Genomic DNA, 15,084 nt, shown 5'->3' on the forward strand with positions numbered 1-15,084 from the left:
AACTTGTTTCTTTATTCTGAATTTTATTAATTTCTAATTTTGGAACTTAAATCAAATTAGCCTCGCAGTTGTTGATTTCTATTTGAATGGGAAACAAAGAACATTATACTGTTTTGTTTTGTATGAGCCTTAAATTGCAAGTTACATTTGAGGTTAACATGTTAAAGGAAGATTAATGTAATTATATCTACTGAAATAAGATAAACTTTTGTATTAAAGTTTCCAATTTTATTTCAATAATTTTCTTATCAGTACTAAATTAGTGGAATCAACTAAATTGTTTGCGAATTAAACTGTGTAACCAACAGATGAAAGTTGATTATTACTATTTTTATTGATGATTCTCACAGTTCTGTTATTTTGAAAAATTTAGAGTAGATTTTTATGAAAATTGAGTTCATTTATTTGACTTAATTGTCCAGTGTTCTTCTTTTAAAAATATTAATTAATGAGCAAATTTTTTTCACCTCCTTGATTTTATTTTCTGTTTAACAAGTAAGGATAACGTATATTACCAGTTTCTTTAAATGAGAAATGAGATAGTTATTATTTGGAATTTAAAGTTATTTTTAAATATAATTAGTTATTGTACTGTAAAAAATTAAAATATATGTTTCAGCGTTTTATCTGAAATTTCCGACTGAATAAAATTATAATTTAATTGTATTTGTACTTTATATATTTATAGTCCTCAACACACATTTATACATTTTTTATTTTCATCCGTACCCTTACATTCATCCCTTAGCTTTTTATGGCATTCACTAACTTCTATTTTTGAAATACATTAATTACTTGTTCAATTATTTGATGAATTAAAAGTATGACTATATAAAATATTATTAAACAAATTACATTTCAGGCAATTTTAAGTGTTTAAAAAATAAAGAATTCATTTATTATACGGTCATAAAAGAATACACACCATTTAACTGCTTCCAAATCCAAGATTATTCGGAAAACAATTTGACCAATTAGAATAATATCTCATAACTGTTCTTAAAATGTATACTTGATTCTACTAAGCTGAGTCGTTCAGTTAAATATCTAATTCTAATTCTTTAGTTAGAGGCGAGACCTGTAAAGCTAATATGTATTGTAGTACTGGTCTTAGGCCTTGGATTTTATTTAAAGGTTAATATAAGAAATTTACGATAAAGTACGAGGGTCGTTTGAAAAGTCCGTGCAAAAATAAAAACTACTTAATTTTTTGGGGTAAACCTTTTTTATTTTTCAACATAGTCTCCTTTTAGGCTTATACACTTCGTCCAACGCTGCTCTAGTTTGTTGATCCCTTCCGAATAATAGGATTTGTCCAAGTCTGAAAAATAGCCATTCGTTTCTGCAATCACCTCCTCGTTTGAATAAAATCTTTTTCCCGCCAGCCATTTCTTCATATTGGGGAATAAATAGTAGTCCGAGGGAGCCAAGTCTGGAGTATAGGGGGGATGTGAAACGAGTTGGAACCCTATTTCCATTAATTTTGCGACCACAACTGCTGAGGTGTGAGCTGGTGCGTTGTCGTGATGGAAAAGGACTTTTTTGTGGGCCAATCGTGGGCGTTTTTCTTGCAGCTCGGTTTTCAAACGGTCCAATAACCATGAATATTGTGCACCTGTAATAGTTTTACCCTTTTCCAGATAGTCGATGAGTATTATTCCTTGCGAATCCCAAAAGACAGTCGCCATAATCTTTCCGGCCGAAGGAACGGTCATCGCCTTTTTTGGCGCAGATTCCCCCTTGGTAACCCATTGTTTAGATTGTTCTTTGGTCTCAGGAGTGTAGTGATGTATCCATGTTTCATCCACAGTGACGAAACGACGCTTAAAGTCCTGCGGATTCTTCTGGAACAGCTGCAAACCGTCCTTGCAACACTTCACACGATTTCGTTTTTGGTCAAGCGTGAGCAATCGCGGCACCCATCTTGCGGGTAGCTTTGTCATGTCCAAATGTTGATGCAAAATATTATGTACCCGTTCATTCGAGATGCCCACAGCACCTTCACTCTTCTGTCATCCATCACCATATCATGGATTTTATCAATGATTTCTGGAGTAGTAACCTCAACAGGGCGTCCAGAACGTTCAGCGTCACTTGTGCCCATATGGCCACTCCGAAAATTTTGAAACCACTTATAAACTGTTCTAATCGAAGGTGCAGAGTCACCATAATGTTTATCAAGCTTCTCTTTAGTCTCCTGAGGCGTTTTGCCTTTCATAAAATAGTGTTTAATCAACACACGAAATTCTTTTTCGTCCATTTTTTGAAAATCACTCGACTTCCTCGATTCAAACGAATGCCAAACACAAAGAAATAGACCGATCTGGCTGAAACTTGGTGTGTGTTCTTCCAAGAGATGCTACTAACTAAACATAACCTCGATACGCGCCAGTGGTGCTATCTCTCTGACTTTGCACGGACTTTTCAAACAACCCTCGTATGTTTGCTAGTCCCACCGTCCACGACACCTAATTGGTAGTTGGACGTACAGCCCGGCTGAAAAAAAGGCAATTACTTTACTTCTCACTTTCATTAGTTGTAATACTAGAAACGATTCTTTAGAGTAATTTTACAAACGATTCTTTAGTTGCAATGCTAGAAACGTCAGGTATCTTTGTAGCCAATTTAATATGATCGTTAATTTGTAATTTTATTGTATAATTCCGTCGCTTTCGTTTTGTGGTTTATTTAACTGGATTTATTAACCTTGCGGTGTTACCTAAACATTGATTCGTAATACCTCGTTTTCTATTTATTTGAAGGCTGTTTTGGTGTAAATGCAAAGTACAAATACCTCTACAATTGAAAGAAATATGAACATTAGAAGTGGAATACTAATGGAGATTTAGGGAAATGAAATTTACTAATCTTTCAAATCACCTAAAATTTGAATCGTAATATCTCGGTTTCTATACATAGGAATGCAATGTATTTTGGTACAAATGTAGACTATAACTACCTACAGAATTGAGAGAAATATGAACATTAGAAGTGGAATACTAATGGAGATTTAGGGAAATGAAATTTACTAATCTTTCAAATCACCTAAAATTTGAATCGTAATGTCTCGGTTTCTATACATAGGAATGCAATGTATTTTGGTACAAATGTAGACTATAACTACCTACAGAATTGAGAGTAATATGAACATTAGAAATGCAATACTAATGGAGATATAGGGAAATGAAATTTACTAATCTTCCAAATCATTTAAAATTTGAATCGTAATATCTCGGTTTCTATACATAAGATTGCAATGTATTTTGGTACAAATGTAGACTATAACTACCTACAGAATTGAGAGAAATATGAACATTAGAAGTGCAATACTATAGGCAAATGAAATTTACTAATCTTCCAAATCATTTAAAATTTGAATCGTAATATCTCGGTTTCTATACATAAGAATGCAATGTATTTTGGTACAAATGTAGACTATAACTACCTACAGAATTGAGAGAAATATGAACATTAGAAGTACAACACTAAAGGAGATATAGGGAAATGAAATTTTGTTTGTTGCTTCTAGGATAAAGTACTTTTTTACAGATGAAACCAAGTAGTTCTGTCTTGAGTAATTTTACTTTTTTATGTACTTTTTTTTTATTCAATTCATTTTAGTTTTTTCAACTCTGGCATTTTAATGGATGTCTAATCCCATTGAAATAATACAATCCATTTATATTTCGGTGGATTTTAGTTCTATGATTGGAAGAATTGCTTGTTTACTTTTTGCAGATTTATAAAGCGTTGAAATGTAAATCAAGAGCTCTTATAAAAGAATATCTTTCTAACATTACGAAAACATGTTAAAGAAAAAGTATCAATATAATCTGATTAGGTTTTAAAAACTTTTAATTTACAACTTTTGTCCTAAGCTGAATAAAACGTTTTCACTAACTCTTGTTTTTTTAACACCTTTAATAACAATAATTATTTTTATTATTGCACTATTTGTTTGCTTATATTGGATCACTTAATTTAGCCTGAGCTTCGTCATAGTGCATATCATTTTATATTCTCCTAAGGCTGTCATAAATGGTTTTCTGCCTTTTTTTTTCTTCTCATCTAAAAATAGTGGTACGAATCCATACTTTCCCTCTTTATTAATTTAGTATCCTCGCCTGGACAGTCAATCACATTTCCTGCTTTCTTTATCTCTCTACCCCTTTCTATTGTTCCCAAAATAACAAAAGGAGTGTTCGTATTTCATTTCAATAGGTCTGTCTTAAGTTCTATTCAGCTTTCAGTGGCATCATGCCAACAACTAACAAAGAAATATGTTCCATTTATTAATTTGAAATCTGTTCAAGTTAGATTCTTCACGTAATTTTTAATTAAAACAATTATTATTATTATTATTATGTCAGATTTTAATTAGGACTTTTCACTAAACTAAACCTCTTGATTTGCTAAATTTTACTTTGTACTTAACATATATTATGTAAATACAATATAGATGATCTACAATCAATTTCCAATTAATCTTCAAAGGTAGTTTCTTTTGTTTGTTTAGTATTCGAAAATCTTACTAAAAGTCACAAGACAAAAAGTGACATCGCAAGTGTAGTGATCCACTTACAAAAAATCATAATTTTATTATGAAGTTATGAAGAGGAATAGTGTGATAGCATATGTGAAAAAATTTTCTTTCTGTTATTTCAATTCACTTAATGAAATTTAATTGAAATTTAGAATTTACAGAATAAAAAATGTCAGAAACTACAAAATTTACATGATAAAGAGGCATTCTACAGATTTTATTGATTATAGGTAAACCTTAAATATGTAAACCTTACTAATATTAATGGGTTGGCAAATAAGTTCGTTCGGTTTTTGGGAGTGGAATAAATAGCAATTTTTTTGATACACAGAATACATTTTAATCAATTACACATTGACCATTCTTATTGATGACTTCTTGCCATCTTTCCACCAACTTCATTACACCACGTTCGTAGGACGTCTGTGGCTTATCGTCGAAAAACCAATCAAAATATTTTTTGACAGTCTTCTCATTATCGAACATTTTTCTGTTCATGGAGTTCTGTAATTATCAGAATAAATGATAATTAGAAGGTGCCAGGCTCGGTGAATACGGAGGATGAGTCAAAACATCCCAGCAGTTTGGCGCATGACGTATGCGGTCTGGCCTTGTCGTGGTGGGAGACGACACCTTTGCGATTTGCCAATTCTGGACGTTTTGTGCGGATTGCATGGTCCAGTTTGGTTAACTGCAAGCAGTATGCGGTTGAATCAATTGTTTTGCCTGACGGTAACAGCTCAGATGGTACCTTTGTATCCCACCATACGGAGAGCATACTCTTCTTCGGATGCAATTCCGCCTTCAAGCTTGTTTGCGGCGGCTCACTGCAGTGCTTCCATAATCTTTTACGGACTACATTATCGTTGACGATCCATTTTTCATCTCTCGTTACCATCCGCTTTAAAAATGGGTCGTTTTCTGGACGTTTCCGCAGCGAATCGCAAATGGATGTGCGAGTGGCAAAGTTGGCCTCGGTTAATTCATGCGGCACCCCAAACACTGAGCCGAGAAACGTATCGCAGCCGGCGCAAATAATTTTTTGGAGCTCGTATAGGATATGTTAAGTGCTATTACTATCTCTCTCACCGATTCGCATGGATCTTTATCGATTATCTGAATTAATCTCGGTCGGGTGACTGGAGCGGGGCGCATCATTAATGTCAAAATCTCCAGAACGGAATTTGGCAAACCACTTTTGGCACACGCGTTCTGTTAAGGCATCATCACCTTAAACACAACATATCTTTTTATGAGCCTCTGCAGCTTGTTCTGCCCTTTTTAAAATAATAGAGCAAAATATGACGAAAATGCACTTTATTTTCTTCCATCTTTACAGCTACGCACAATAGTAATGTTTGTTTAACCGAAATTCATAGAAAGGTTAAGCCTAACATAATCTTTCAAATGAACAGTCGGCGCTTGCGCCGAGAATAAAAAAAGAAAATCAGAATGAATCTATACCAAAATAAAAACCGAACGAACTTATTTACCAACCCGATATAATGAAAGACATAGACGTAGTGCTAAGATTGCCCAGTTTCGTGTACTCTTTTTTTACCAGTAACTTTTTTTTTATCTGGATTCCAAAATTCTTTGGTCATGACCAGTCATTTCAATGGGTCAAAATATATACCAAAAGAGAAAATAAATTTGAATTGTATTAAAGTTGCTTACAATTAAATTTTCACAAGGTGAAATTGGAAAAACAAATTATTTGTTTATAATTAAGTTAAATTCTTTTTTTTCTCTTTAACTTTTTCCTTGGTGTATTACCGGATTAAATATTTCCTGACCATCGGCTCGATAACTTCCGCCAGACATAACACAGTAGTAGTCTTTTATATCATTTTTTTTTTCCTCTCTTGATGAACAGTATGAAGATTGATTTGAAAGTTTGACCTACTTATATCAGTAGCTCTTCCGTTTGTTTACATTTTATTTTGACAATAGTTGCAATATTATTGTTGCTATGCGATACAAATGCTGTTTCTTAATTTTAAAACATTAATACTGAAAGTAGTAATACACATATTTAAAAAAATATAATAAAATAAAACATCTAAAATAAAATAAATGGCTCACCCAAAAGATCTTTGAAAGAACTAACAAAAGAGTGGTCACTTGGCCAGAATTTTTCATTTCTATTGGACAGTCTTAAATATTTTTCAGCTTTCAACACCGATCTTACCTCTTTATCAGGATTTAAATGTTCTCTCATTGCCTCGTCGCAATATGTTTAGTTTTAGATTCGTAACGTTCATTGTGAACAAGCTGATGATATTTTGGACTACCTTTGAATATGGTAGTTTTCTAAAATTAGGCATTCTAAAACTTGTCAAATTTGTGAGATAAACAAAATTGAGTGGTAAGATTGACAGCAGATTGCAAATCATTATTGGTATCCAACATCGTCTCACTTCAAAATGTCAAAAAAATAATTGTTTATAACCATATGAGTGAGTTAAAACAAGAATGTAACCTTCTTTTAGAGAAAATAATACGTTGAACTGAAGCGTTGGTATGTTAAGTTGCATTTTGTAAACCATTCGACTTTATTCTTAATGAACTTTCTTAGTCATGAAAGTGAAGAGTCTGTCATCATCAGAGTGCCCAGTTTTAAACGAGCTGAAATTTAATTATGGGAAAATGATACATATATTCAAACCCTGCTTGAAGGTAGAGTGCTGAATTTAGACTATTATAGGCTATCTATTTTTGTTTATTTATATTAAAAAAACCTAAAAACTTTATCTCTTCTAAGCCCCTTTAACAGACTACTGCTCTAATAACAATTTTTTTTTAAAAAAACTACTCACTTATTAAATAGCCCTTCATTTTACTAATTTGTTTTCTATAATTTTACTTTCAGGTTTTACGGAAATTCAAACTGTGGCTTTGGCCTGTTTTCTTACGCTATTACCGTTAATCTTTGGCCTTGTCTCCTATTTTGGTTTCAGGTGAGTAAGTTTTACATAGTTATCATTTTACTTCCTTGGTTATTAACTAAGTATTTCAAATAATCACGTTTTAAGGAGAAAAAAAAAATGTTTGTTTACAAAATGTATTTGAAAATTAGAAAAACATTTCATACTGCCTTAAAAAAGAAAAAACCTTACATTAATTAGATTCGTTAGATCATTAATTATGTTAAACAAATTTCACCGTACCTCTTAATTCACAAAGGTGGATTAAAATTTGTTTCGTTGGAATTATCCTATTCTGTTCATTTTCGCTCCAATAGTTTTGTTATTACAAACAAGATTAACACATTTAATTTAACATAAATATTAATAAATTAATGCATGGTTCCTCTGATATTGCTTTAGATTGAATTAACAATCTAGTTTTTAACAATCATTATTTAATAAAACGGTAGTAAAAAATAAAGTAGCAATAAAACATATCAGTAAAAAAATACAATAGGAAGGGCCTAGCAAAAATTGCTACAAAAATTGTTCAAACTATTCAAACAAGGAAGAGGGAAAGGTGTGGCAAATTTTTGGTTTCTTGACTACAATTGTTTGAGCAACATATTTTAACGACATAATGGAGGTTTCTTTTCACCAAAGTTAATTAATAATAATTCAAAACTAATCAATTTTTGGAGAAGGAACAAAAAGAAAATGACCATTTTATTTTTGAATTATTATTAATTAACCTTGATAAAAAAACCTCCATTATGTCATTAAAATAAGTTACACCAACAATTGTAGTCAACTACTGCGTTTTATTGCTACCTTATTTTTTAACTTCCATTTTATTAAATAATAATTGTTAAAAACTAAAATGGTTACTTTTCTAATTGTTTCTTCTCCAAAAATTGACATTTGAGTAAATTAGTAGTGAAAAGTCGGTTACGCAAAATCCCAGTTTTTCTGCATTTACACCCCTCTGTTCGGGCTAGGGTTTTATTTTAAAAACCAAAAAAAATCCTTGAAGCTCAATAAATGCACAACTTTTTCTGAAATTATGTGACTCCTTGATTCGTTAATCATTGAAAAAATGCAGTTGAAAATTTTAACCAAAAAAAAAATCGAGAACGAATTTTTGTAGACATTAAAGTAAACATTTCATTGTTATAAGAAACGTTTTGAGACTCGGTATTGAGCAAATTTATAGGAAATTTAATGCTCTTTCGTTTGGAATAAGCAGATTTGTTGTAGGATAAAGGATAGAAATGTTATGACCCGTTTTTATGGTGAAAAAACGCGAATATCGACGGAAAAGTTAAAAATGCAAATATCTTCTGACACTATTGAGAATCGGGCCAAAGTGAAGAGAATATCTTTTGTTGCATTTGAGCTGCTGAATCACCTCCCGAAGTTTCGACCACTCCTCCGCATACACCCTGTATACTCTCCATAACTTTAATATTTACATTGGTTACATACGTCAAACTTAATACTAAGGCAAAAACACTTACAACAAAACCTTACTACGTACAGTTAATTAAAGCAAGATATGGTTAAACCTTTTATAACCTTAAACCTTTTATAACCTTTTTTAGGGAATTACTTTTTATTTTATCCATAACTTCTCTCTAACTAATCTTCAAGTGTATTGACACATAAACATTTATAATTTAAATACTTTTTCTGTACTAACCTTTACTTACATATTGATTTCCTATTTGCTTTTTTTTTGTTGTTGTTGTTTACATTCAAGATTTATTTTCAAGACTTCAGGGAATATCTATCGTAGGGGTCCATTGAGAAGGGAATCTATGGTGTAAGTTGTGCGTTCTTGATCAAAACAGTTTTGTGTATTTTTATCTCTATAAATGTTCGCACATCTTCCATTAAGTGTTGAATGTTTTTTTTTCTCTTTTACACTCCCTTCCTCCACCAAAAATGGTTCTCTCTTTATCTGTGTTAAATCCGGAATATTGATCATTCATCGTTTTCTTTATTTAAAACCTTATGAAGAAATAATATGCGATTGGATCATAGAGTAGGTCTTGTTCTTGAAGGCACCTTAGCCCAGAGTCGCGTATTTATTCTCTACATGGTTTAGTAAGTAAATTCTCCACTTAGGGCCAGGCTCTTTCCTATCAATCTTTTTTTTTTACGATAAGATCTTCTTTGGATGCAGATGTTCTCTAAAGGGATCATCGAAGATGGATGCGATAGAGTTTGGCTCTATCTAATGGGTTGGCCAATAAGTTCGTTCGGTTTTTATTTTGGTACAGATTCATTCCGATTTTCTTTTTTTATTTTCGGCGCAAGCGCACAACTCGATTGTTCATTTGAAAGATTATATTAAGCGTAAACCTTTCTATGAATTGCGCTTAACCAAACATTACTATTGTGCTTGCTGCGTAGCAGTAAAGATGGAAGAAAATAAAGTGCATTTTCGTCATATTTTGCTCTATTATTTTAAAAAGGGCAAACGAGGTGCTGAGGCTCATAAAAAGGTATGTTGTGTTTATGGTGATGATGCCCTAACAGAACACGACTGCCAAAAGTAGCCAAAAGGCCCCCCGCTCCGGTCACCCGACCGACATTAATTCAGATGATGTCAAGTGCAAAATCGATAAAGATCCATGCGATCGGTAAGAGAGATAGCAATAGCACTTAACATAAACTATACGAGCTCCAAAAACGTTTTTCGGCTCAATGTTTGGGTACCGCATGAATTAACCGAGGCCCACTTAGCCACTCGCATATCCATTTACGATTCGCTGTGGAAACGTCAAGAAAATGACCCATTTTTAAAGCGGATGGTACCGGAAGATGAAAAATGGATCGTCTACGATAATATAGTGCGTGTAAGATCATGGAAGCACTGCAGTGAGCCGCCGCAAACAAGCTCGAAGGCGGAATTGCATCCGAAGAAGAGTATGCTCTCCGCATAGTGGGATTACAAAGGTGCCATCTATTACGAGCTGTTACCGATCTGGTAAAACAATTGATTCAACCGGCATACTGCTTGTAGTTAACCAAATTGGACCATGTAATCTGCACAAAATGTCTAGAATTGGCAAATCGCAAAGGTGTCGTCTCCCACCACGACAACGCCAGACCTCATACGTCATTGACCACTCGGAATAAACTGCTGGGATGTTTTACCTCATCCTCCGTATTCACCGAGCCTGGATAACCTTCTGATTATCATTTATTCTGATAGTTGCACAACTCCATGAACGGAAAAACTTTCGATAAAGAAAAGTCTGTCAAAAAACATTTTGATTGGTTTTTCGACGATAAGCCACAGCCGTTCTACGAACGTGGTATAATGAAGTTGGTGGAAAGATGGCAAGAAGTTATCAATAAGAATGGTTAATATACAATTGATTAAAATGTATTCTGTGTATCAAAAAAATTGCTATTTATTCCACTCTCAAAAACCGATCGAACTTATTTGCCAACCCATTATTTATCTATTTTGAACTTCTCCAAGGTCTGTGATATTAATAGCTCTAACAGGTTACTTTTTTTGGCGGGAGAAGGAGGATAAGATAGCTCTGATAGCATCTAATTACACAAAAACAAAATAAGACTTAATATTAAGAACAGTCTTTTTTTGCCACTGAATTCTTATACTGCGGTCAGAAACATAACAAAATCTATAATATCTTTTTATTTGATTAAAGAAAGAGAATCTCTTTATTTTCCCGGCAGTTATTTTTCTAACTTACAAAACACATCACAATATTTTTCTAAATTTCAAAACATTCTTTTAAGAGAGAATACCACCTGGAGTGCTTACGGCACCTTAAAAAATGGCTGATAAAATATATTTTCTAGTTTAGAATGCTACGAGTTAAATTTAAGCAGAAACCAGTTTTTTTTTTCTTTTAAATTCTGTTTGTATTTCTTAAATAAACATTTCTATTTTTATTGATATATATTTTGACAGAATGGTGAAGTTGTGTGTAAAAATTTTTGCTTGCAGATTGTTGTGTGAATAAAATTTTGTAAAATGCTGGACAAATATTTGAAAAAAAAAAATCTCGAGATTTATAATGCATTGTGAAAGCTAAGAAACCTCAAATGGGCCTTAAATAATGATAATAATATAGTCAGTCTACTTTGAACTTCACCTTTCTACCATAATTGTGTTTTTCTTTTGTATAAATACATGTTTATTTTATTATTATTATTATTTTTTATTTGTATAAAAAAATTCTGTCGTTAAATTTTAGCTTTCTTTTTGTATTTCATCATCAATCTGCATTCATTTTATCATATTTGTATTTATTTATTTGCACCCTTAAATCTATTTATTTAAATTATTTTTTGTTTTATAATGTACATTTGATCTTAAAATGCTATTCTAACATTTATTTAAAAAGATGCTTTACTGATGAATATCCTTTCTGATACAAAAGTTAATTTTGAAATTGGGTCAATTATTCAGCTGATTATTTACTAAAACTGGCTTAAGAAGTGCAGTAACATAAAGGGTAAAATATAATATTTTAAATGTTATCCAATCACTAAACAATTATACAGAATTTTATTAATACAGAATTTCACATGCGATAAAACTGCAGTTATTTATTTATTTTTTATTCGATCTTGTACAAAATATCTTGTATATACTTCTTGCAAATGGAATATACAGTATACACAATGCAGGTTATACTACACCCACTGGGTGCGTTCCACTTGGCGACCACAACGACCAAAACATACTTTCAGGCGTTCCACTTGGCGACCGCGGTCGTTGTGGTCGTGGCGAAAACGTCACTAATGACGTCATTATTTTCGCCCACACAACGACCACAACGCCCCATCTATAGAGCTGGGTCGAAGTGGGCGTTCAGAGTTGGCGCAATTTTTAAAACAAAATACATATGGCGACCGAAAAAATTATCTCATGTAAATGAAAGTATTATTTCATGTAAATAATAGAATGTGTTTCTCGAAAGTCTCCAAAAACTTATTTTCGAGGCCGCCATATGCAATGTTTATATGAACGGTTAAAACGCCCACAGTCCGTTCCACTTGGGTTTTCGATCGCAACGCTCACAAGCAAGTGGAACGGCCAAAATCGCGGTCGTGGTCGTGGTCGTTGTGGTCGCCAAGTGGAACGCACCCACTGTGAACCTTCAATGGGTATGGCGGACGCCCTAACATTAAAAAGTATTTTAAAAATAGTAAATGTGTGTTCACTGGAATTCAGTCAGTTAAGTATTCATCTTAAAAGCCTTTAACCCAATTTCGATATCTATCTTTTTAGCCGATTGTGTGGGTCCCAAGTAGTCTGCTATCCTCGCAAAACTCCACTTGGCGACCACAACGACCACGACCACGACCGCGATTTTGCCCGTTCCACTTGCTTGTCGGCGTTGCGATCGAAAACCCAAGTGGAATGGACTGTGGGCGTTTTAACCGTTCATGTAAACATTACATATGGCGGCCTCGAAAATAAGTTAGAAGCTTGAAGAGGTTATTTTTTAATTTTAACCGTTTATAAGCAGTTATAATAAACTTTATTAATTATTGGTAAAGTTGACTTATATTAAAAAAACATATATAATTCAATTTTTTATGTTACATTTTGGAGTATTTATAAAATTTACGTTTAAATAAAATTAAAGTGTCTTTTGTGGCAACAGTTGGATATTTATTAATAATGCTTTAGAAAGTTCTTTATCTAGTTCCGATTAGAGTGGAATGTAATTTTACAAAATCGCAATGATAAAAAGCGAAAACTTAGGCCACGTATTATTAGCTATCAGAGTAATTGATCTTTATTCAGATGAAGAATTTAAAAGTTATTTCAGGTAAATGATTTTGTGTTATTCAGTGATTTAGTGTGTAAAGGGATAAGTAATTATTTATTTATTTATTTTTTGGAGACTTTCGTGAAACACATTCTATTATTTACATGAAATAATACTTTCATTTACATGAGATAATTTTTTCGGTCGCCATATTTTGTTTTAAAAATTGCGCCAACTCTGAACGCCCACTTCGACCCAGCTCTATAGATGGGGCGTTGTGGGCTTCGCGTGAGCGAAAATAGTGACGTCATTAGTGACGTTTTCGCCACGACCACAACGACCGCGGTCGCCAAGTGGAACGCCTGAAGGTATGTTTTGGTCGTTGTGGTCGCTTAGTGGAACGCACCCATAGAGGACTTAGTTGGAAGTCGTTATGTACTGGTTATTTATCTGTAAAGAGGGGCAGTTTGTTTTTTTTGAATACTATAGTAATAGTATTAGAGTGATTGGGATGTCGGCAGGATAAGTGGGTGATACCTAAAAATATATATTAATAATAAGGTAAAATAACACATAAGTAAAAAGTACTATTTTTAAAAATTAACATTCTTCGTAATAAAAAAGCAATGCGGATTTCTCGTCGGTTAAATGAATTTAGAAACAATAACATAAGACAACTTTACCCTAACATTTTTTCGTTATCAGATATATTTAGTACATTCCTTTCTTGCATTCCAGAAATGGATTTTTATAATTCTGGATTGGTATTTAAATCTATAGATCCTCATTAATTTCTCATTTTGTAGATAACTTTTTATTTTTGCGTTAACAATTTAGAAATAGAAAAAAAGAAGAAAATACGTAAGTTAACGTAGTAAAAATTGTGAAGTTGAACTTAGTAATCAGCATATAAATATTTTTTACTAAATTCAAAATTTGTAATAGTAGAAATAGCCTAACTCTAAAAAATACTTTACATCAGTTTAATAAGTACACAATTACTACATATCATTTGTTACACCGAATAAATTTTGAGTCCTACAACAAATAATTATGCTTACAATCAAAAGACCAAAAATGTTTTTCAGAAAATGGTAGATTTCCTATTTAGGAGTAAAAATTAATAAACACTTTTACTTGTAGTTTAATTTTTATTATTGACATTGGAGACATTTAAATTCCCCATCTAAGGTTAGAATTATATCATTTCAAAATATTCAAGCACGCATTACCAAACAATTCTCCCAACATAGTACATAATAAGTTTTATCAGTTCAGATGTTTATCAGTATTCAAGCCCATTATTTAAAATTTATGTAATTGCATAATATTTCCTTTAATTTTTAAAACGTGCATCTGGATTTTCCTAAACAATTTCTTTATTAATCCATCATCCAGATATTTCTCATCTTTCATTACCCAGTGTTCCTCATGTTTTTTATTTTTTTATTTCAGTGTTTTTTTACTTTACTAATTATTCTACTAGAAATATTACTTCATGCCATCATTTTGTTTAATTTTGTGTTTTATTTTGTTTTTATGATACTTTTTTTAGTTGTTAATTAATATTCCTATTTAATTGAATGCTTCACACGTTCTTAGGACATTAAAGTAAGCAAAGTTAATACTATCACATAAATGAAAATATTGTTAATTTATTATATTTTAAAATGGTGGCATAAGATTTATTTGTATTTAAAGTGTAGCTACAGTTGTGTAATTAAACAGTAAATCGCCTAATTAAATTCAAATAAAGTTTTAATTTATTATAATTTAGTATAACATTATACTTCTAATCCACTACTATTTTAAAGATAATTCTGAGAAGTTTGTAATTAAAAGTTAATAAAATAATAGAGATATTAAG

At 32.1% G+C, this 15,084-nt stretch overlaps 1 protein-coding gene across 7 annotated transcripts in view; it reads left to right on the forward strand.

Annotated features, from left to right (window-relative positions):
* The window catches only part of LOC141447201 (uncharacterized), a 146,223-nt gene that overhangs the window by 120,216 nt on the left and 10,923 nt on the right, over positions 1-15,084 (forward strand). For 5 of the 7 annotated variants that reach the window (XM_074114494.1, XM_074114493.1, XM_074114499.1 and 2 more), the window contains 2 exons: positions 7,416-7,503; positions 9,212-9,274. In XM_074114494.1, the coding sequence (XP_073970595.1) occupies positions 7,416-7,503; positions 9,212-9,274 (151 nt within the window). The remainder of the gene's footprint in view (positions 1-7,415; positions 7,504-9,211; positions 9,275-15,084) is intronic. The other 2 variants (XM_074114497.1, XM_074114498.1) reach the window with 1 other exon arrangement.

This window comes from Rhodnius prolixus, unplaced genomic scaffold, assembly GCF_049639745.1.
Source record: "Rhodnius prolixus isolate KJV_2025 unplaced genomic scaffold, Rpr scaffold_7, whole genome shotgun sequence".
Taxonomy (NCBI): domain Eukaryota; kingdom Metazoa; phylum Arthropoda; class Insecta; order Hemiptera; family Reduviidae; genus Rhodnius; species Rhodnius prolixus.